The sequence below is a fragment of the Argopecten irradians genome, chromosome 4, assembly GCF_041381155.1.
Source record: "Argopecten irradians isolate NY chromosome 4, Ai_NY, whole genome shotgun sequence".
In the NCBI taxonomy this organism is placed as follows: Eukaryota; Metazoa; Mollusca; class Bivalvia; order Pectinida; family Pectinidae; genus Argopecten; species Argopecten irradians.
In genome coordinates, this window is record NC_091137.1 from 51,743,606 (window position 1) to 51,758,274 (window position 14,669).

At 38.3% G+C, this 14,669-nt stretch overlaps 1 protein-coding gene across 1 annotated transcript in view; it reads right to left on the bottom strand.

The window, feature by feature from the left end:
* LOC138322355 (nucleoporin NUP188-like) overlaps positions 1 to 14,669 on the bottom strand; it is a 217,793-nt gene that overhangs the window by 19,318 nt on the left and 183,806 nt on the right. Inside the window, exons 39-42 of the mRNA XM_069266395.1 lie at positions 12,782 to 12,919; positions 11,076 to 11,182; positions 4,069 to 4,147; positions 457 to 591 (exon numbers count right to left, since the gene is read on the bottom strand). Of these exons, the coding sequence (XP_069122496.1) occupies positions 457 to 591; positions 4,069 to 4,147; positions 11,076 to 11,182; positions 12,782 to 12,919 (459 nt within the window). The remainder of the gene's footprint in view (positions 1 to 456; positions 592 to 4,068; positions 4,148 to 11,075; positions 11,183 to 12,781; positions 12,920 to 14,669) is intronic.

Genomic DNA, 14,669 nt, shown 5'->3' on the forward strand with positions numbered 1-14,669 from the left:
AATTACTTAAATTTTTGTGTGCATGCATTTATATGATTTTGAAAAAATGTCTATACACATTGAAACTATGTTTTTAATGTTTAAAATTGTATGTGCTGAAACTGGACAAAAATGTAAGATTTATTGATGAATAACAAATTAAAAGCTATATTGATTTGTGAGTATGAAAAATAAGGCACATATAATTTTAATATTCCTCAACTTTTTTCTTGTTTTCTCTATTTATTTTCTAATTGTCAAAATAATTACTAATAAGGCACAAATCCCTATCCCAGGAATTCTTTAAAATGTAATTTGTTTACAACAAGAACAACAATCTATAAAATCTCTGTATATAAAATTTAACTCCATGGAATCCATATCAAATTTTGTTTGCAAAAAAAAAAAAAAGAAGCTCAACATAAAGTTGAAGCCACCAAAAAATTACAAAAGCCATTGAGAGTAACTAGCAGTTACCTTGGTGAGGAATCGAACGCAGATGTCTCGGACACATGAGGTCAGAGTACCAAAGGAGGGTGTACTATCCTGGTCAATGGATGGGGCACTGAAGCCCAGTGCCAGGAACGGCTCGTACTCGCTGTAATCCAGACTCTGTTCAAACCAATATTTCTTAAATCATACAAATACAACATGTTCATTCAGAGGATTACACAAAAAATTTCACAAATTTCCTAGTTTTCTTTCTTTGTTCCACTGGGATACTGTTAAATTGACGAATCCTACCTGGATTTGGTATCCCACCAGGATCCTGGCATGATCCCACAGGTTCTAATAATTAATATTCATAAAATTGTCACCAATGTACAAACGTGTTCAAGTCAACAGCATCCTTGTGGAAGTGAAAAAAAAACCAAGACAGGTTTCAGCCAAATCGCATTGGTAGAACTTAAGAAAAAGTTCAAAATGCGTTTTCAAGATGGCGGCTGTGGCGGCCATCTTGGATTTTCAATCAGAAAATTAACAAAACTTTGACGGGACTATGTCAGGATCATTTCAGACAAGTTTCAGCTAAATCGCACAGGTGGAGAAGAAATTCAAAATGTGAAGTGTTTACGCACAGCGGGTCAGATAACCTAACAAGAGGCCCAAGGGCCTTAACGGTCATCTGAATACCTTGGCAATAATCATATAGGAAAGTAAATAGATATCGTGTAATGGTAGCCATCTTCAATTTGGGATCAATCAGAGATGTAACAACACTTTGTCAGGACCATGTCAGGATCATTTCATGCAAGTTTCAGCCAAATCGCACCAGCAGATCTTGAGAAGAAGTTCAAAATGTGTTTTCAAAATGGCGGCTGTGGTGGCCATCTTGGATTTTAGATCAACCCGCAAAATAACAACACTTTGTCAGGACCATGTCAGGATCATTTCATACAAGTTTAACGAAATCACACCGGTAGAACTTGAGAAGAAGTTCAAAATGTGTTTTCAAGATGGCGGCTGTGGCGGCCATCTTGGATTTCGGATCGACCCGAAAAATAACAACACTTTGTCGGGACCATGTCAGGATCATTTCATGCAAGTTTCACCCAAATCGCACCGGTAGAACTTGAGAAGAAGTTCAAAATGTGTTTTCAAGATGGCGACTGTGGCGGCCATCTTGGATTTCGGATCGACCCGAAAAATAAGAACACTTTGTCAGGACCATCTCAGGATCATTTCAGGTAAGTTTCAGCTCAATCCCACTGGTCAAACTTGAGAAGAAGATTGAAATGTGAAAAGTTTACGGACGGCGCAATGCGCACGATGACGGACGAAGCATGATGGCTATAGGTCATGACCTAAAAATACAAAGCATTTATTCATATCAGTTTCTAGTGCATAATTATAATGACGGGAACAGTGTATTCATGTCAGATACAGGTCAACAGCATTTAAATTACTGAGTTGAATGGTTACTGGATGCAATCTCTTAGACTCAAACCATACAAAGTATGGCTTAAGTCAACAAGGGCCCAATGGGCCCGAATCGCTCACCTGCAATCTGGTAATTACACATGGTTCATACTTAGAACTAAAGTACACATTTAGTCAAAATCATAGTCACCTTTTTGACCCTTGTGACCTTGAATGAAGGTCAATGTCATTCTTTTGAACAAACTTGGTAGCCCTTGATCCCAGCATGCCACAGGCCTAATATCAGGTCCCTATGCCTTTTGGTTTTTAAGAAGAAGTCTTTTAATGATTTTAGCCTATTTGACCCCTGTGATCTTGAATGAAAGTCAAGGTCATTCATTTGAACAAAATTTATAGCGCTTCATCCCAACATGTCACATTCCCAATATCAGGTATCTAGCCCTCTTGGTTATTAAGAAGAAGTTGTTTAAAGATTTTAGCCTATCTGACCCCTTTGACCTTGAATGAAGGTAAGGTCATTCATTCAAACAAACTTGGTAGCCCTAGGCCTTGATCCCAGCATGCCATAGGCCCAATATCAAATCTCTAGACTGTTTGGGTAATAAGAAGAAGTCATTTAAATTTTTTAGCCTTTTTGACCCCTGTGAACTTGAATGAAAGTCAAGGTCATTCATTTGAACAAGCTTGGTAGTCCTTCATCACAGCATGTTACATGCCAAAATCGGGTCTCTAGGCCTCTTGGTTATGAAGCAGAAGTCTTAACAAGATATTTCAGCCTATTTTATCCCTGTGACCTTGAATGAAGGTCAAGGTCATTCATTTGAACAAACTTGGTAGCCCTTCATCCCAGCATGCCTCAGGCCCAATATCAGGTCCCTAGGCTGTTTGATAATTAAGAAGAAGTCGTTTAAAGAGTTTTGTTTTTTTGACCCCTGTGACCTTGAATGAAGGTCAAGGTCATTCATTTGAACAAACTTGGTAGCCCTCTATCCCAGTATGTCACAGGCCTAATATCGGGTTCCTAGGCCTCTTGGTTATTAAAAAGAAGTTGTTTAAAGATGCTCCCCCGCCGACAGAGCATAAATGATATTAATCATTTGAACAATAATTGATGTTTAATCGTGTATATATATGCCTAATTAGCACAAAAAAATAATATAAAATAATTTATTTCGCCTTTGGCTTCATTCCATATAGAATATAGTGTCACGGAATTTTTTCGGGATGCAATTAATTATTTCTTATATTTTTAACTTGAAGTACAATTAGAAGCTCAAACTTTTCTATGGTGGAAATGGTGTAAATTAAGTAACTTTTGTAACTGAAGAAAAATATTAAATCGTCTGCTCCTGTTTTTGATAGTGAAAAAATAACATTTGTCAGCGGTGGAGCATCTTTAAAGATTTTCACCAATTTGACCCCTGTGACCTCGAATGAAGGTCAAGGTCATTTATTTGAACAAACTTGGTCGTTTATTCCAGCATGCCACATACCCATTATCAGGTCTCTACCCCTCTTGGTTATTAAGGAGAAGTCGTTTAAAGATTTTAGCCTATTTGACCCCTGTGACCTTGAATGAAGGTCAAGGTCATTCATTGGAACAGACTTTGCAGCCCTTGATCCCATCATGTCACAGGCCCAATATTAGGTCCCTATGCCTTTTGGTTTTTAAGAAGAAGTCTTTTAAAGATTTTAGCCTATTTGACCCCTGTGACCTTGAATGAAGGTCAAGGTCATTCATTTGAACAAATTTGGTAGCCCTTTATTTTAGCATGTTACATGCCAAATATCGGGTCTGTAGGCCTCTTGGTTATGAAGCAGAAGTCTGAACAAGATATTTCAGCCTATTTGACCCCTGTGACCTTGAATGAAGGTCAAGGTCATTCATTTGAACAAACTTGGTAGACCTTCATCCCAGCATGTCACAGGCCCAATTTCAACTCTCTAGGCCTCTTGGTTATTAAGAAGAAGTCTGTTAAAGATTTTCACCTATTTGACCCCTGTGACCTTGAATGAAGGTCAAGGTCATTCATTTGAACAAACTTGGTAGCCCTTCATCCCAGCATGCTATAACTCAAATTTCAGGACTCTAGGTCTCCAAGTTTTGGAGAAAAAGTTGTTTAAATGGAAAAATTGACGCCGGACGACGGACGGACGACGGACGCTGCACCATAGCATAAGCTTTCGGGCAGGTGAGCTAAAAATTACCTGCTCATATAGAATCTGGAGAAGATCAGGGGTGAAATGTCGTAGAGAAGAGAAACTCATCCCCAGCACAGTCAGCATCCTGTTCAAAGAAGCAGATAGTATTACATAAAATCTATACACATAGTATTACATACAACAGATCCCAGAGGGATTTTGGCGCCCACCATAGAATTGGTCTGTGTCTGACAATGGAAAGGATCTTTTTTATGCTTTTTAAACTTTAACTATTAAAATCCAACATGGCGGCCTGTTGGCCATCTTGTGTCCCAAAATACACTATGCAAAACAAGGATCCTAGGAATATGAAAATTGAGACAGGTTCCTTCAGTACTTTCTGAGAAATAGCAGTAACAAAATCCAAGATGGCTGCCTGTTGGCCATCTTGTTGACTGGTCAGTCCTAAAATGCAATATGTACAACTAGGACTACATATGATATTTGAGACACATCCCTTCGGTACTTTCTGAGAAATAGCGGCAACAATTTTCAACTATCAAAATCAAAGTTGGCTTCATATCGGAAGGACTGACAACGGACCATGGACGAAAGGCAAAAAAACATCAAATGATATCCATCAGTTATACTCTGTGTGTGAGTTTGTGTAAGCTTACCTGTGTTGTGTGTGAAGTTGTGTAAGCTTACCTGTGTTGTATGTGAAGTTGTGTAAGTTTATCTGTGTTGTGTGTGAAGTTATGTAAGCTTATCTGTGTTGTGTGTAAAGTTGTGTAATCTTACCTGTGTTGTGTGTGAAGTTATGTAAACGTACCTGTGTTGTGTGTGAAGTTGTGTAAATTTACCTGTGTTGTGTGTGAAGTTGTGTAAGCTTACCTGTGTTGTGTGTGAAGTTGTATAAACTTACTTGTGTTGTGTGTGAAGTGTGTTGTGTGTGAAGTTGTATAAACTTACTTGTGTTGTGTGTGAAGTTGTGTAAGCTTACATGTGTTGTGTGTGAAGTTGTATAAGCTTACCTGTGTTGTGTGTGAAGTTGTATAAACTTACCTGTGTTGTGTGTGAAGTTGTATAAACTTACCTGTGTTGTGTGTGAAGTTGTATAAAGTTACCTGTGTTGTGTGTGAAGTTGTATAAGCTTACATGTGTTGTGTGTAAAGTTGTGTAAAGTTACCTGTGTTGTGTGTGAAGTTGTATAAAGTTACCTGTGTTGTGTGTAAAGTTACCTGTGTTGTGTGTGAGGTTGTATAAACTTACCTGTGTTGTGTGTGAAGTTGTATTAACTAACCTGTGTTGTGTGTGAAGTTGTATAAAGTTACCTGTGTTGTGTGTAAAGTTACCTGTGTTGTGTGTGAGGTTGTATAAACTTACCTGTGTTGTGTGTGAAGTTGTATTAACTTACCTGTGTTGTTTGTGACGTTGTATAAAGTTACCTGTGTTGTGTGTGAAGTTGTATAAACTTTCCTGTGTTGTTTGTTGTGAAGTTGTATAAACTTTACCTGTGTTGTTTGTGAAGTTGTATAAACTTACCTGTGTTGTTTGTGAAGTTTATGTAAGCTTACCTACTGTGTTGTGTGTGAAGTTGTATAAACTTTCCTGTGTTGTTTGTGAAGTTGTGTAAGCTTACCTGTGTTGTGTGTGAAGTTGTATAAACTTTCCTGTGTTGTTTGTGAAGTTGTATAAATTTTCCTGTGTTGTTGTGTGAAGTTGTGTAAGCTTACCTGTGTTGTTTGTGAAGTTATGTAAGCTTACCTTTGTTGTGTGTGAAGTTATGTAAACTTACCTGTGTTGTGTGTGAAGTTATGTAAGTTTACCTGTGTTGTGTGTGAAGTTATGTAAGCTTACCTGTGTTGTGTGTGTGAAGTTGTATGTAAGCTTACCTGTGTTGTGTGTGAAGTTGTGTAAAATTTACCTGTGTTGTGTGTGAAGTTTGTAAGCTTACTGTGTGTGTGTGAAGTTGTGTAAGCTTACTAGTGCTGTGTTGTGTGAAGTTGTGTAAGCTTACCTGTGTTGTGTGTGAAGTTGTGTAAACTTACCTGTGTTGTGTGTGAAGTTGTATAAACTTACCTGTGTTGTGTGTGAAGTTGTATAAACTTACCTGTGTTGTGTGTGAAGTTGTGTAAGCTTACCTGTGTTGTGTGTGAAGTTGTGTAAGCTTACCTGTGTTGTGTGTGAAGTTGTATAAACTTACCTGTGTTGTGTGTGAAGTTGTATAAGCTTACCTGTGTTGTGTGTGTGTATAAAGTTACCTGTGTTGTGTGTGAAGTTGTATAAAGTTACCTGTGTTGTGTGAAGTTGTATAAACTTACCTGTGTTGTGTGTGAAGTTGTGTAAACTTACCTGTGTTGTGTGTGTGAAGTTGTATAAACTTACCTGTGTTGTGTTCTGGTGTGAAGTTGTGTAAGCTTACCTGTGTTGTGTGTGAAGTTGTATAAACTTACCTGTGTTGTGTGTGAAGTTGTATAAACTTACCTGTGTTGTGTGTGAAGTTGTATAAACTTACCTGTGTTGTGTGTGAAGTTGTGTAAACTTACCTGTGTTGTGTGTGTGAAGTTGTATAAACTTACCTGTGTTGTGTGTGAAGTTGTATAAACTTACCTGTGTTGTGTGTGAAGTTGTATAAACTTACCTGTGTTGTGTGTGTGAAGTTGTGTAAGCTTACCTGTGTTGTGTGTGAAGTTATGTAAACTTACCTGTGTTGTGTGTGAAGTTATGTATAAAGCTTACCTGTGTTGTGTGTGAAGTTGTGTAAGCTTACCTGTGTTGTGTGTGAAGTTGTGTAAGCTTACCTGTGTTGTGTGTGAAGTTGTGTAAACTTACCTGTGTTTGTGTGTGTAATTACTGTGTTGTTGTGAAGTAAAGCTTACCTGTGTTGTGTGTGAAGTTGTGTAAACTTACCTGTGTTGTGTGTGAAGTTGTGTAAGCTTACCTGTGTTGTGTGTGAAGTTGTATAAGCTTACCTGTGTTGTGTGTGAAGTTGTATTAAGCTTATCTGTGTTGTGTGTGTGAAGTTGTGTAAACTTACCTGTGGTGTGTGTGAAGTTGTATAAACTTACCTGTGTTGTGTGTGAAGTTGTGTAAGCTTACCTGTGTTGTGTGTGAAGTTGTATAAACTTACCTGTGTTGTGTGTGAAGTTGTGTAAGCTTACCTGTGTTGTGTGTGAAGTTGTGTAAGCTTACCTGTGTTGTGTGTGAAGTTGTATAAGCTTACCTGTGTTGTGTGTGAAGTTGTATAAGCTTACCTGTGTTGTGTGTGAAGTTGTATAAACTTACCTGTGTTGTGTGTGAAGTTGTATAAACTTACCTGTGTTGTGTGTGAAGTTGTATAAACTTACCTGTGTTGTGTGTGAAGTTGTATAAACTTACCTGTGTTGTGTGTGAAGTTGTATAAACTTACCTGTGTTGTGTGTGAAGTTGTGTAAGCTTACATGTGTTGTGTGTGAAGTTGTATAAACTTACCTGTGTTGTGTGTGAAGTTGTATAAGCTTACCTGTGTTGTGTGTGAAGTTGTATAAGCTTACCTGTGTTGTGTGTGAAGTTGTATAAACTTACCTGTGTTGTGTGTGAAGTTGTATAAACTTACCTGTGTTGTGTGTGAAGTTGTATAAACTTACCTGTGTTGTGTGTGAAGTTGTATAAACTTACCTGTGTTGTGTGTGAAGTTGTGTAAGCTTACCTGTGTTGTGTGTGAAGTTATGTAAGCTTACCTGTGTTGTGTGTGAAGTTATGTAAGCTTACCTGTGTTGTGTGTGAAGTTATGTAAGCTTACCTGTGTTGTGTGTGAAGTTGTATAAACTTACCTGTGTTGTGTGTGAAGTTGTGTAAGCTTACCTGTGTTGTGTGTGAAGTTGTATAAACTTACCTGTGTTGTGTGTGAAGTTGTGTAAGCTTACCTGTGTTGTGTGTGAAGTTGTATAAGCTTACCTGTGTTGTGTGTGAAGTTGTATAAACTTACCTGTGTTGTGTGTGAAGTTGTATAAACTTACCTGTGTTGTGTGTGAAGTTATGTTACCTGTGTTGTGTGTGAAGTTTGTATAAACTTACCTGTGTTGTGTGTGAAGTTGTATAAGCTTACCTGTGTTGTGTGTGAAGTTGTATAAGCTTACCTGTGTTGTGTGTGAAGTTGTGTAAGCTTACCTGTGTTGTGTGTGAAGTTGTATAAGCTTACCTGTGTTGTGTGTGAAGTTGTATAAGCTTACCTGTGTTGTGTGTAAAGTTGTATAAGCTTACCTGTGTTGTGTGTGAAGTTGTATAAGCTTACCTGTGTTGTGTGTGTGAAGTTGTATAAGCTTACCTGTGTTGTGTGTGAAGTTGTATAAACTTACCTGTGTTGTGTGTGAAGTTGTATAAACTTACCTGTGTTGTGTGTGAAGTTGTATAAAGTTACCTGTGTTGTGTGTGAAGTTGTATAAACTTACCTGTGTTGTGTGTGAAGTTGTATAAACTTACCTGTGTTGTGTGTGAAGTTGTGTAAGCTTACCTGTGTTGTGTGTGAAGTTGTATAAGCTTACCTGTGTTGTGTGTGAAGTTGTGTAAGCTTACCTGTGTTGTGTGTGAAGTTGTATAAGCTTACCTGTGTTGTGTGTTGTGTGAAGTTGTATAAACTTACCTGTGTTGTGTGTGAAGTTGTATAAACTTACCTGTGTTGTGTGTGAAGTTGTATAAACTTACCTGTGTTGTGTGTGAAGTTTGTATAAACTTACCTGTGTTGTGTGTGAAGTTGTATAAAGCTTACCTGTGTTGTGTGTAAAGTTGTGTAAGCTTACATGTGTTGTGTGTGAAGTTGTATAAGCTTACCTTTGTTGTGTGTGAAGTTGTATAAGCTTACCTGTGTTGTGTGTGAAGTTGTATAAGCTTACCTGTGTTGTGTGTGAAGTTGTATAAGCTTACCTGTGTTTGTGTGTGAAGTTGTATAAGCTTACCTGTGTTGTGTGTGAAGTTGTATAAGCTTACTGTGTTGTGTGTGTGTATAACTGTGTTGTGTGTAAGTTGTATAACTTACCTGTGTTGTGTGTGAAGTTGTATAAGCTTACCTGTGTTGTGTGTGAAGTTGTATAAAGTTACCTGTGTTGTGTGTGAAGTTGTATAAGCTTACTGTGTGTGTGTGTGTGAAGTTGTATAAACTTACCTGTGTTTGTGTGTGAAGTTGTATAACTTACCTGTGTTGTGTGTGAAGTTGTGTAAGCTTACCTGTGTTGTGTGTGAAGTTGTATAAACTTACCTGTGTTGTGTGTGTGAAGTTGTATAAGCTTACATGTGTTGTGTGTGAAGTTGTGTAAGCTTACATGTGTTGTGTGTGAAGTTGTATAAAGTTACCTGTGTTGTGTGTAAAGTTGTGTAAGCTTACATGTGTTGTGTGTGAAGTTGTATAAGCTTACCTTTGTTGTGTGTGAAGTTGTATAAGGTTACCTGTGTTGTGTGTGAAGTTGTGTAAAGTTACCTGTGTTGTGTGTGAAGTATGTAAACTTACCTTGTGTTGTGTGTGAAGTTTGTATAAACTTACCTGTGTTGTGTGTGAAGTTGTGTAAACTTACCTGTGTTGTGTGTGAAGTTGTTAAACTTACCTGTGTTGTGTGTGTGAAGTTGTATAAACTTACTGTGTTGTGTGTGAAGTTGTATAAGCTTACCTGTGTTGTGTGTGAAGTTGTGTAAACTTACCTGTGTTGTGTGTGTGAAGTTTGTGTAAGCTTACCTGTGTTGAATTGTGAAGTTGTATGTAAACTTACCTGTGTTGTGTGTGAAGTTGTGTAAGCTTACCTGTGTTTTGTGTGTGAAGTTGTATAAACTTACCTGTGTTGTGTGTGAAGTTGTGTAAGCTTACCTAATTCAAGAATCGTTTATGAAACAACCCCCATTCGAGGTCAGCCATTTTTATTTTTTGCTCTGTGTGTATCCGGTGCTCTCACTGACCCCTATATATAAAGCGCGTGAATCGACACACGTGCGCTCAGTCTATACACGTACATACACACCCGGCAGTTGTCCAGTGTGTATCACCTACCATTACGTAAACAAAACACTTACCTATACAGGTATATGGGGCTTGTTTGGCAACAAAATGACATCACAACCTCTAAGCTCTCATTTACATGTTTGTCAAAATAAAATTTCCACACCAATGAATAGAAATCCAAATGATTAACCGTACACATATCTCCATGTATATTATCGTAACCGATGTACTCGACTGGCCATGTGCACGTGACTACCTGTCCCGAACAAGCGACAACTACTGTACCAAGGACACACACGTGTCGGTGTACGTGTAAAACCTAGTGCATATTGAAGTGTTTCATTAGCTCGTTTTGGATATTATTTGGGATTTAGCTGACAATACATTCATGTATTATTTCAATGAAACCTTGTCAGGTGAGTGCAGTGTTTATTTTCAGTTTGACATTGTTATTTGAAATATCGGGGCATGTTTATACGAGACAAGTTATGCTTGAAATGACGCACGTGTGTTTAGTTCCGTGCTTTATATAGGGGGTTGGCCAGTGAAGGTAACTAAGCAGAGCAAAAATAAAAATGGCTGCCACTTCCTTGGATACGACACTGCCTTAACTGGGGAATGTCTCAGAAACAATTTTCCAAAAAAAAAAAAAAAAAAAAAAATCATTATTTTTTTTAAAATTTCAAATGCATGCTTTTTAACTTGCATTGTCAGCTTTAAGTTTACACAAAACGATTGTGTTTAGCAGTGTCTAATGCCAATGTTATTAGCTTATAGAAGAACATCGCTGACAGGTATATCTCCTGTCACTAAATAATGTCAAACTCTATTGAACGGGATAAGACAGTGACTAACGGTATTGCGTACACAGACTCCAGACCAGACAACTAAAACAATAGTGCAAGAGTACGCTCGCACTAAAAATAACACAAAACATAAATATAAGTATTAAGCTGCCTTCTTGGGGGATTTATGATCCTATAATTCTCCCAGAATTGCAGACAAATTAATCGTGCGTTATTCAATTTGTCTGCAATCCTGGGAAAATTATAAGACCATAAATCCCCCAAGAAGGCAGCTTAATGCTTAAAAAGATTAGAGTGACCCAGGGGCTTGTGTCATCAACATACAACCTACCTCGAGTATATGTTGTAGATATCTAGGGCGCATCAGGAAAGCAATGAAGGCCTGGCTCATGTACATCATGCTAGTCTGTAGTCAAACAAGACATCTCTTATAAAATCTGTTTCTCTTTGTTAAAGTCCAAATATTTATCATAAAATGTACTGTTTTTTAAGACAGACATTTTACCATGATAACAAGAGGTCCAATGGGCTTTAATGGTCATCTGACTTACAATACAACATAAAGTAAAACTAAAGTACACATTTAGTCAAAATCATAGTCACCTTTTTGACCCTTGTGACCTTGAATGAAGGTCAAGGTCATTCATTTGAACAAACTTGGTAGCCCTCTATCCCAGTATGTCACAGGCCTAATATCAGGTTCCTAAGCCTCTTGGTTATTAAAAAGAAGTCTTTTAAAGATTTTAGCCTATTTGACCCCCCTGACCTTGAATCAAGGTCAAGGTCATTCATTTGAACAAGCTGAGTAGTCCTTCATCCCAGCATGTTACATGGCAAGTATCGGGTCTCTAGGCCTCTTGGTTATAAAGCAGAAGTCTTAACAAGATATTTTAGCCTTTTTGACCCCTGTGACCTTGAATGAAGGTCAAGGTCATTCATTTGAACAAACATGGTAGCCCTTCATACAAGCATGCTGCATACCCAATATGAGTACCCTGGGACTTTCGGTTATTGAGAAGGAAAAGTTTAATGACGGAGCATGACGACGGACTATGCATGATAACATTATATATATTCAGAATTTGAATTAAGACACATTTTGAAATCTTAGTGGTTTGGCCCCGCCCTTCTGGCTCCTGGCAGTCAGCCAGGACCAATTTGGATATGATATTAAAATGCTATCTCTGGCTAATAATTCTAACCAAGTTTGACTTCCTTATGGAAGTTTAACAAATATTGGTCAAAAATATGTTTTCCCTTCATAAACTAGAGTAAGTTTGATTCCCTTTCCATGGGACAATCTGAGACCCCAGGGCCATGAAATTCACAATTTTGGTAAAGGGCCTTAAGACCTTTCATTCTATTTCACAAATTCTGTGAGCTGAGGAGATTCTTGAATTTTTTGTCCCTGTCCCTCTGGTCCCTGGGGGTCCCCGTCCCTCTGGTCCCTGGGGGTCAGCCACAACCTTTTTGGATATGATGTTAAAATGCTATTTCAGGCTAATATTTCAAGCTATGTTTGAATAATTTCTAATTGAAATTGAACAAATTAAGTTCAAAAGTGTTTTCCCCTTCATAAACTAAAGTAAATTTAATTCCCTTCCCAGGTAAAAATTTGAGATCCCAGGGCAATGAAATTCACAAATTTGGTAACAGGCTTATGACCCTTCTATCTATGAGGAGTATTTCATTCTGCAACAACTGTGAGTTGAGAAGATTTTTGAGGTTCTAGTCAATTATCCCCTTTTTGGCCCCTTAGGCGCTGGGGGCCATATTTACAATTTTTAATGGCTTTATGCTTCAGATCGTTTGTACAAGATTTCATTGAATTTTCTTCTGTAATTTTGGAGAAGAAGTCGAAATGTGATATGTTTACGGACACACGACGGACGAGAGACGATGACAGAAAAAGGTGATTAGAATAGGAGACTTCATTGAGAACTGAAGAACAATAAGAGGTTTATAGTTGATGTATTATTATCTGTCTTACACATAAAAAATGTACCTGGAGTTTGATCAGGGAATCGGACAGATGGAATCTCCATTCACGAGCAAAGTGTGACAGCTGTTGGACGAAATTACATGTCTTTTCTGCTTCATAGATGGCTGCTGGAGTCAACGTGATGCGTGATAATTCCAAACACTAAACAGAGAATACAAAATTACATATCTTTTCTAATACGACAAGAGGCCAAAAGGGCCTTGACCGTTATTTGACTATTGACCGTTGATACAATGTATAATGAAAGTGAAGAACAAAGCAAGTTTTGACCCATTCTGACCCCTGTAACCTTGAATGAAGGTCAATGTCATTCATTTGAGTAAATTGGTAGCCCTTTATCCCAACTTGCTATAGGCGCAATACCAGGTCTCTAAGCGTCTCAGTCATTGACAAGAAGTAGATTAAAATTTGTTTAGCCTATTCGACCCCTGTGACTTTGAATGAGGGTCATACATTTGAACAAACTTGGCATATGGATTACTGACAACACTGGAATGAATGGCTTGTGCTGTCCATAAACAGGACCCACATATGGATTACTGACAAAACTGGTATATGGCTTGTGATGTCCATAAAAAGGACCCACATATGGATAACTGACAACACTGGAATGGATGGCTTGTAATGTCACAAAAACAGGACCTACACATGGATTACTGACAACACTGGAATGAATGGCTTGTGATGTCCATAAACAGGACCCACATATGGATTACTGACAACACTGGAATGAATGGCTTGTGATGTCCATAAAAGGACCTACATATGGATTACTGACAACACTGCAATGGATGGCTTGTGATGTCCATAAACAGGACCTACATATGGATTACTGACAACACTGGAATGGATGGCTTGTGATGTCCATAAACAGGACCCACATATGGATTACTGACAACACTGGAATGAATGGCTTGTGATGTCCATAAAAGGACCTACATATGGATTACTGACAACACTGCAATGGATGGCTTGTGATGTCCATAAACAGGACCTACATATGGATTACTGACAACACTGGAATGGATGGCTTGTGATGTCCCATAAACAGGACCTATATATGGATTACTGACAACACTGGAATGGATGGCTTGTGATGTCCATAAACAGGACCTACATATGAATAACTGACGGCACTGGAATGGATGGCTTGTGATGTCCATAAACAGGACCTACATATGGATTACTGACAACACTGGAATGGATGGCTTGTGATGATCATAAAAAGGACCTACATATGGATTACTGACAACACTGGAATGGATGGCTGGTGATGTCCATAAACAGGACCCACATATGGATTACTGATGAAACTGGAATGGATGCCTTGTGATGTCCATAAACAGGACCTACATATGGATTACTGACAACACTGGAATGGATGGCCTGTGGTGTCCCATAAACAGGACCTAAATATGGATTACTGACGACACTGGAATGGATGGCTTGTGATGTCCATAAACAGGACCTACATGTGGATTACTGACAACACTGGAATGGATGGCTTGTAATGTCCATAAACAGGACCTACATGTGGATTACTGACAACACTGGAATGGATGGCTTGTGATGTCCCATAAACAGGACCTACATATGGATTACTGACAACACTGGAATGGATGGCTTGTGATGTCCCATAAACAGGACCTATATATGGATTACTGACAACACTGGAATGGATGGCTTGTGATGTCCATAAACAGGACCTACATATGGATTACTGACAACACTGGAATGGATGGCTTGTAATGTCACAAAAACAGGACATAAATATGGATTACTGACAACACTGGAATGGATGACTTGTGATGTCACATAAACAGGACATACATATGGATTACTGACACCACTGGAATGGATGGCTTGTGATGTCCATAAACAGGACCTACAT